The sequence below is a fragment of the Bidens hawaiensis genome, unplaced genomic scaffold (genome assembly GCF_021521415.1).
Source record: "Bidens hawaiensis isolate Kalapana, Puna unplaced genomic scaffold, B.hawaiensis_p1.1 tig00029598_1, whole genome shotgun sequence".
Taxonomy (NCBI): domain Eukaryota; kingdom Viridiplantae; phylum Streptophyta; class Magnoliopsida; order Asterales; family Asteraceae; genus Bidens; species Bidens hawaiensis.
This window is the reverse complement of record NW_027505156.1, coordinates 190,426-199,798: the sequence shown is the minus strand read 5'-3', so window position 1 is coordinate 199,798 and position 9,373 is coordinate 190,426. Positions and strand designations below refer to the sequence as shown.

Here is a 9,373-nt window from a genome sequence, read left to right as displayed (position 1 = left end):
GTGTCGAGCATGTTAGTGGTGTTAAGCAATGTGCCGATATTTTGACGAAGGCTCTTGGGAGAATCAAATTCAAGGAGATGCGGGAATTACTTGGAGTTGAAGACTTGTCGGTTTCGAGTTCGAAATTCCGGGGGTGATTGTTGGGAATTTCGGTTAGGCGTTACTTGACGTGCAAGGTTAAGTAACAAGATTTAAGGAGTGGATAATCATAGACAATTAAATGTGCTTAGATTTAATTGTTAGTATAATTATCATGTCCTATTATTTAGCAATCCTAGTTGTAGTCTAAACGTGATAGGTTAGATTATAAATACCCGTGCTTTGGGGTTTAGAGATTGTAACAGTAATCAGATAATTGAGTTTTGTGAAGTTTCTCAATAATAATATTCGTGTTTGGGTGTTAGCCAAATTAACGAGTCTGAGTTTGTGTTCAATGCCTGCTACCAATCCCATTAAGACCATCGAGTGGTTTTGGCTGTGGTGGTTGGTCTTCGCGATGGTAGTCACGATGGTGGTTAACCTGCATTGGAGGTGTAATCATTAAACCACACCAAAACAGAGGGCCTGTGATTGTATTTATAATTTAGAATTTAACTAGTTCTAAAAAAGAAGTAAACACACAAATATATACATTTTACGCGTTGCGGCGAATGAAAAATTCACCAGTTAGTTTTGATGTACTCATTATAGCAAATGATATATGAAACTCATAAAATATAATCGTTTAAGTGGGATGAATTACAAAACTACCCTTCTTCTTTGATGCACTATATCTTCACACCACTCAATGTTCATAATTAACCCCTTCAATTAACTTCCGGTGACAACCATTTACATCCTTCTTAGTTTACTTAACACACTCTTATTGCTAATAAAGAAAAAACTCACTAGATGAAGGATTAAAACATACATGGTCACCGCGGATTATCACACACATACTTAAAAAGGAAAAAAATTCATGGGGCGCAGTCGACCCCCATCCGAAGAAGCTAGGGGCGCCTCTAGACTGTTTTGATGAGCACAACAAACACACTTGGTGCCTCTACAAACCGATAAACTCAGCTCGGCGTAAACAGGGAAGATCTCTAGGCACATTTTCATACACGGCTTCGTTAGACATTTGCTTGGGTTATAATCATAGTAGTAGGCTGTCATCCCAGTACCTACTTGGAAACAAAAACCAAAATAACTAAGACCAAGATGTCTAGGTACAAAATAATATTAAGCTCAAAGATTATAATCATAGTTAAGAAAACAGGATTTCATAAAGAAAATATTACCAATAGCCTTATCACAGGTTTTCTGAAGGTCCTCTCCGTTTGTAAAGTTGCTAACAAACATGCAGAAAAATACCAAGCAAATAATAATATTTTTCGCCATTGTCGTTGATCAATCAGAAAATTAGGTCTAGATGTAAAAAACACACATTACTTACTTCTCAATATATAGGAGGGAGAATGTACACCTTCTATAAGTAACAAAACAATTCAAAGTTTTCACATGTGATCATATGGGCTTAATTTAATTTGTTTGTTCATATAGTGACGCATTCAAAAATTATTTTCACGAGTTAGGAACTTTTAGTTCGCTGAATACTAAAAATTTATTGTAATTATATAAACAAACGAAAAGAAAACAATCGAAAATACTTCATGATGATATTGGATTCCATTTCACAAAGCTAATTAAGGTAAAATTATTGTCTTGTCTAAATCATTTTACTATATGTGAATGGTAACCCTAATATATTGACAAGATTTTCAAGAGGCTTTTTTTGGTGAAATAAGTTAGAACACAGCCATATACAAATTTAGGTTTTGATTTTTAAAGTGGTCTAAACTCATTTTACCCAAATGCCCACACATTATACATTAGATATACCATTATGTATAATTATTTATGTTGGTGATTTCTACAAATCGTATATCTTAGAAAAATCTGAGAGTCGTGTGAAACACTTTCAGATCAAAACTATTTGTTGGTTCCGAAATGTTTTGACCGGATAAAACTCAGATTGAGTGCAAGAATCGCTATGGAGATTGAGAGAGTTTTTATGAACCAGAATGTTTATCGAATGAACCATAATACCTTTGCAGTTATCTGATTTTAAATTTCAAAATCACAAAATACGCTCCAGCCCCTTGGAACATGCCAGGGGCTGCCGCCCATTGCACGCCGCCACCAAGCCCCACCAAGGGGGCGTTGCCGCCTTGGAACCCCCATTACTTAGTGGTTTCGCCCCTTGATGTGCTAAAAGTAGTTACAAAATAAATAACTAAAATTATATTAATTTAGACACTAAGTAATACTCTAGACCCTTAAACTACTAACCGGCAAGTGAACCGGTCGACTCTAGTACAGCTAAGTAAGTCCGGATATCGAACCCACGAGACTCTTTAAATTACAAAACTAGCAAATTAGACTCAATTACAACACACGACTATTTATTAATAATATTTGAGGGGGATTTTAAAAACTAATTAATTAAAACTCTAATAATAATTAACTAATGATTACTTTAATTAAACTATTAACAAACTAATTAATATAATAATAAAACAAACCCTAATTATTTAAATAATAATAATAAAACATAATCATTACTTATTAATTAATTAATAAAACTTAAACCCTAATTAGTTTTAACTATAATAAACAATTTAGAAAACTTGGATTAATTCAGATGATTAAAATAACTACCCATGCCATAATCCCCAAAGTTACGGTTATTAATTTAAATGGAAAAATGCAAGTTATGGAACCAGGATTATAAAATAGACCATTGACAGAAACCCCGAACAGGACGCTTGAACTTCAAGAAGACGCCTATGGATTTCTAACAAGTTTCAAGACCCACCAGTTTTATATTAAACTTCCTTACGGTTATTTAATTGCTTATGTCTAAGTATCTTTTATGACGAAAACCTACCTTACAGCGCGGAATTCAAAAGATAGCAAAGCAGACTCAATTAATTTAATAGATTAATCTGACAATCAAACATAGACGAACTCTTTACGAAGAACTAAATCTAGCAATCCCGACAAGCAAAGATCTATCAACAACCTATCACCTTACAGCTTTCTAGTCTGACAGTTCACTTTTATCTATTTACTTGATTTTATTGTTTCTATGATTTTAATCGATATTAATCACAAACTAGTCAAGAACACAAAGTAAATGACCTAACAAAACCCTATCCTAAAAAACAATCAACAAGGTCAATGTGAAACAATAAATTCAAGTAAACAAAACCAAGCAATCATACGCCTTAATTAAATCAAACTCAACCGTTTACTTAGAACATAAAATCCATAACGAAACGAAAATCCAAATAAAAACAAACCAAACTAAGGTTCATCACGACCTAGGTAGTTTAGGAAATTTAGCCTAGCATCATAAAGTCTAAATCAAACAAAACAAATAATAACGAAAACATGGTGAAAATCTAAAGAACGAAGGATTAAAGGCGATAAAACCCGTAAAACTTCAAACGTAAACATGTAGCTCTTCACCGGCTGTCCTCTTGCCTTCAAAATCACCACGAGACTCGAAAATATGCTCCAAGAACTTCCAAAATCGGCTGGTGGCTTTCAGGTTATGTCGGGTTTAAGTTAAATGTGTTTAAATAACCAAAACAAGGCCCGACATTAAGCGAAAACGAAATTAATTAAGCCCAGTGTTGCCTAGGCGCCGCGTGGAGGGCATTTGGCCTTCCCACTTCGCGCGGCGCGTCGTGCTTCTCCATGGGGGGCGGTCAGACTAGCCCGGTCTGACCGGTTCTCTGGTCTGGTTCTTCTTGACGCGTTCCGGATCTCCGTTTCGGCTCGTTTTTTGCCCTTTTTAATCACGATCAAATCCCAGAACCTACGAAACATAAAAACGTTAGTAGTATACAAATCTCGACTAAAAACGAATAAAAACTATTAAAAATTAAATAAAATATACATGGGAAACATAAACATTTAGCATTATATCACCCCTACGTACCAATAAGATTACATTATAATACTATCGAAATAAGTGTGCACCCCACACCCAGCTTTTCCGATTCATATTACAATTAACTTAATCAACAAGTTAATCCCTAATTACACTATAATCACTAACATTTTACACTGCTTAAGTGCTACTTCTTTCTTCTCTAAACAGACTTCATACATAATAAGCCATATGGCTCGCTAGACCACCAGTATTGAAACCGCCTTCCGCTGCCACATACAAATATCTATATCTATATCTATATTATATATAATGCATGAGTGAAGGGTACAATCACTATTGCTTAAGGTATAATCACTAATGCAACCAATATTGAGAATCTAGGGGTGGTATAGTCTTTGCTTACTATGATCATGTACATGTACGGTTAAAGTTTTAACAATTTGAAACATACCTACAATTATGGTCCTAAAACTTAAGGGTAAGTTTTGTTAACTTATTAAATAATTACATATTAACCCCCTTATTCTAAACCAACAACCCCACGAAGTTTTTACGACCATAAGTTTTTTACATAATGATACTTTTTAAAAAAATTACACCATAAAAACGAACATTTTATTATCTTTAATTTGAGTATGGTATTGCTATACTTTTAAAAATTTTAAAAATAACATGTTACATGACATGCAATTAGGGCCGCAACAGGTCTAGTGGGCTTGGGTCATGTTTCAGACGGAGTTACCTGTTCACTGACGAATGGTTACACGTCTGACGCTGCATTACATGCATACTATAGTTAGGCTACGTGCGTACTATAGTGAGATCACCGTTTAAGCGTTCGATGTCGTGTTTGAGTGTGTACCTCGCCGCATCGCGCGGGCCCCAAGCTAGTTAATCATTAAAATAAAGTAGATATATTTTAGGTTTGTTAAATTTACCCCTAACTTATCCGCACTAGATTTAAATTTAAAGTTTGTTCTAAATACTACTTAAAACAATTAGAAGTTTGATTAAATATGTCGGCTATAAAGTAGATATCAGATATGCATGCATGGTGACTTATATATATATATATATATATATATATATATATATATATATATATATAGTTATATCACTTCTTGATTATAATATCACAACCCTCATTAACCTACATCTTCATTCAACCGATCGATCATGGAGGAACCCCAGAGAGTAGTCGACGTGATGATCAACCTTCAAATCGCGAACAACCAATGGCAGGAAACTATTGTTCCTCTTAAACTTGTTTTCGGCAAAGTTATCGGTCGTGGATCTTTCGGGGTGGTTCACAAGGGTTCATACCAAGGCCAAACAGTAGCAGGTATATATAAGTTCATGATTTTTGTTATTTTCTTGTGGATTTGATTTTATGTTTTTATAAGGCCGATTTTGATTGTTTTCGTGTTCTTTTAGTGAAAGTTCTTGATTTCGGCAACACGCGGGTTACAAAAGCCATGATGGAGTGCATGAAGAATGATTTCATGAAAGAAGCTTGTTTATGGCAAAATCTTGATCATCCTAATGTCACAAAGGTATGTCTGATCTCTTACACTGGTTCTATGCATGATATTATACATAATACATTAAGTATAACATAACCTATATTTAGATAATTACTAGCATGCACTTATAAAACTAAATGGTTTCTTATATGGGTGTTTAAATGGGTCACAAAGGTACAATGTCTGATGTTCTTACATAGGGGTATATTATAGTACATGCATATATAGTATATCAAACTTAAAGTATAATGCACTATATTAAGATAATTATTGGCATGCACCACGGGTGTTTACAGTTATGTTTAAAACCATTTAAACCGGTCATCGATTAGGTGTATGATTGGCTTCTTTTGCTAACTTTTGGTTGGTCGGTTTCAAATATTTCAAAACGAATAGTTTAACTGGCTTACGGTTTCAAAATTTTTAAACCGTATAGAAACCAAACCTGACCGTTATCGTAAGATTATTTAAATATATTTTAATTTTATAAATATTTTATATTAGTGCTGCCTTATTTTTTAGATAATGGATGTTTACCTTTCTGTATATATATTGTCATTTTCTGATCTTGAATTTATTTGTTGGGTTATAGCTAGAAATGAGAAGGGCGATAGTAGTAATTTGTTTGAAAATGAACTAAGATGTTGAATAACCGGATGACCTGTAAAATTTGCTAAATTTTTGAACCATGAATTGAAATATGAATGACTCATTGACTTGTTTAACCCACACAATCCATACATTAAATGTAGAAGTAGGTTTGTATTTAATTTAAGGGTTCGATTATGTTCCATTTTCATGTAACACTAATTAAAACAAATTTTTAGGGGTTGTCCAAATCATGAAATTAAACTGGAACCAAACCATTAATTCGGTTTTAATTTATAACGGTTTGGTTTCGGTTTTCAATGACCAAAAACCCTTGTTAACGGTTTGGTTTACGACTTGGAATGCAAACCGTCAAAACCAGACTATGAATACCCTAAGCATGCACATATACAAATTGATTTCTTATAATCTAATCATCATTTAATTTTCAGATGATTGGAGCGACCATGTCAATGAAGACAAATTCGAGGAGCAAGAAATCCAAAACCGAAAGTGATTGTTGTATTGTATCCGAATTTGTAAAAGGAGGCTCGCTAAGATCCTACCTGCTTAAGAACCGTAAGAAGAAGCTGCCTATGAAAACCGTCATTCAGTTTGCTCTTGATATTGCAAAAGGGTATGTGATAAACACATTAATTCTTAATCTTTAGTTTAAGTTTTCATAAATGAAACACTCATAAATATTTTATTTTAATTGATTCTAGGTTGAGGTACCTTCATTCCAAGAGAATAATCCATCATGACGTGAAGCCGGAAAATATACTTATCGACAATCAAAATAAATTGAAACTTACTGATTTTGGAGAATCGGTTTATGAGCCACTAGAGTTGGTTTTCACGAGTGGTGAAATAGGGACAAGGGGTTATATGGCTCCGGAGGTATTTTGTTTATAACCTTACATTTGTACTCAAAGCTTTTATATTACTATCTGTTTAGTTATAAAAATGTTGTGGTGATTTTAATCGTAGGTTGCAAGCAAAATGCCATATGGACAAAAATGTGATGTTTATAGCTTTGGAATATGCTTATGGGAGATATACACTTGCGACATGGCTTATACATATAATTTAGACAACATCCCAGCAGATATTTACAATGTATGTATAATCTTGGTACCTATCATGTCTTGTATACAAGATATTTACAAGGTATTTAAGATTGAAATAAACTAATGTGTTACTGTAATTACAGGAAATGAGGCCGAGCATACCCGTTAACTGTCCAATATCACTGGCTCAATTAATGGAACGATGTTGGGACACAAATCCGAAGAAGAGGCCCGAGATGAAAGCTGTGGTTGTTGAATTAGAAGAAATTATAAAATCCGAAGGCTGGCAAACCTTGTCAAAAGATCATAATGGTGTTCACAGTTGCTTCGGGTTCTTAAGCCATGTGATATAAGAGGAGGTGGTGCAAATGCATAATTAATTTTCATGTAAATACATACCTATGTTGAAGATGGGGATTGCATTCTTGTTTAAGTATATCATTTCTTTGTTTTGATGATATAATGAAGAAACTTGTTTTAGAGTTGAATTGTTGCATCAACACCTTTTAACCTATAAATATAAATGTAAATTGTTTTGATTTGTTTACTTATTTAAGCTTATGAAAAATAACTTTGCATTCGAAACTACTTTGTATTTATTAAGTTTGCAAAAATAGTAATTTGTTGGTACTTAAAAAAAATCTTAATGTTAATAAAGGGATGATGAATTACGATATGTAAAATGGTAGTCTTCCCTCTGTAAAAGTCACATTAAAAATTTATCATATTTCCTTCTGAAAAGTTCATTATTTAGAAAAAAATTTATATATAAAAAAGATTTATAAACACTTTGTGTAAAAATTAATAAAAAGAAGCTTTAAATAAGAAATCCTTTTAAAATTAAAATAAATGTAACAAGTGGCATGCCCTTAAAACAACCTGCTACGTAAAGTTATGCTTTAGAGTTTTCGGTTGAGTTTTGGAGTGAAAAACTAGTGTAATATATATAAAAACTTTAATACATTTTTATGGAGTTACACAAGTCGTATGTAAAGGAATGTATATGGGTCGTAACTCAGTAATGCGATTCAATACTCATATTAATACGGTGCTACCCATATACGTAAAGAAATGCTATATGGGTCGACGTAAGTAAATACTAGTCATATGGGTTGTATAGGTTTGATACAAATCACGTATATTGTGTTTAGCACAACTAAGAAATATTTGAAGATTAGATCTCAAGTATCAATAACTATTTATTAAACATGGGAAACAACTGGGCAAAGAAAGTTACACGTTGCCCAAATACACGGTAACTACTTACAAATCTCGTCCATTCTGGTTTATAAAAAATCTCTTAGGAACATGAAATAGTATTCATGATAAAATGGACCAAGATGCAACCTTTGGTAACTAAAAATTACAGATAGGTTACAGGTGAAAACGGGCCAGGGCCGGCCTAAAGACATGGCAGTGTAGTCGATGGCCACAACCCCGACACCCCGTTAGGCCCGAAATTTTTTTATTTCAAAAAAACTATATGTATTTTTATCAAAAAAGTATGTACAATCAATGTTTCAACACAATTACATAACCACTAGCTTAATATAGCGGTAAAGGGGTATGACATCTAACCAAAGGTTGTGGGTTTTAGTCTTATTTGAGACAATTATAAGTTTATTTTTATAAAAAAAGTTTTTTATACAACTCAAATCATAATCAAGTAAGTCCATTTAAAATTAAACTGTTTAAACCCAGAAAAATGTTTATTTTACTTAAGACCCAAAAAAAATTTCACCTTTTGATCAAATTTTTTTTCGCATCTCGGAGCCAGCCCTGAAACGAACATGGGAGACAAAATTATGTTATGGCTTTGACAATTGGGGCGCTACAATACCTCTCCCTAACCCGTCCCGATGTCTCGTTCACAGTAAATAAGCTTTCTTAATTTCTGTATATAATCCTTAATCAAATCAATAGAATATAATTCGGTTGAATACATTTAGTGTATCAATAGAATTAATATAATACCTATTATAACTCAGTATGATATACTCAATGGAGGTAAAATAATAGACAATGGTAGAAAATCATGGTCACAACTAGAGGTTCATAAATTGGGTTTTTCAAATATCCGGGGTCGGGTATGATTGGGTATTGGTATTGCCTCTAAAAACCATATCCTATGCATTGGGTTCGGGTCAGGTATAGAACCAGATATTTTAAAACCGGGTATTTGAATACCCTATTTTCGGGTATTGAAACAACCCTATTTGTGGGTTTTTTCGCGCTTTTTTCCAGGTATT

At 33.3% G+C, this 9,373-nt stretch overlaps 1 protein-coding gene across 1 annotated transcript; it reads left to right on the top strand.

Moving 5' to 3' along the window:
* The first annotated feature begins 5,119 nt into the window (after positions 1-5,119).
* On the top strand, positions 5,120-7,477 carry LOC143611129 (serine/threonine-protein kinase 54-like). Its single transcript, XM_077085417.1, has 6 exons — positions 5,120-5,285; positions 5,378-5,496; positions 6,507-6,691; positions 6,780-6,954; positions 7,045-7,173; positions 7,268-7,477. The coding sequence occupies exons 1-6, from the start codon at positions 5,120-5,122 to the stop codon at positions 7,475-7,477; spliced, it is 984 nt and encodes a 327-aa protein (XP_076941532.1).
* The last annotated feature ends 1,896 nt before the right edge of the window (positions 7,478-9,373 follow it).

Bases quoted from the DNA above. Each gene is read 5' to 3' on its own strand.
- LOC143611129 (XM_077085417.1), top strand. From the start codon at position 5,120: ATGGAGGAACCCCAGAGAGTAGTCGACGTGATGATCAACCTTCAAATC. The intron at 6,692-6,779 runs GTATGTGATAAA...AATTGATTCTAG, and splicing joins GCTCTTGATATTGCAAAAGG to GTTGAGGTACCTTCATTCCA. The intron at 7,174-7,267 runs GTATGTATAATC...CTGTAATTACAG, and splicing joins TCCCAGCAGATATTTACAAT to GAAATGAGGCCGAGCATACC.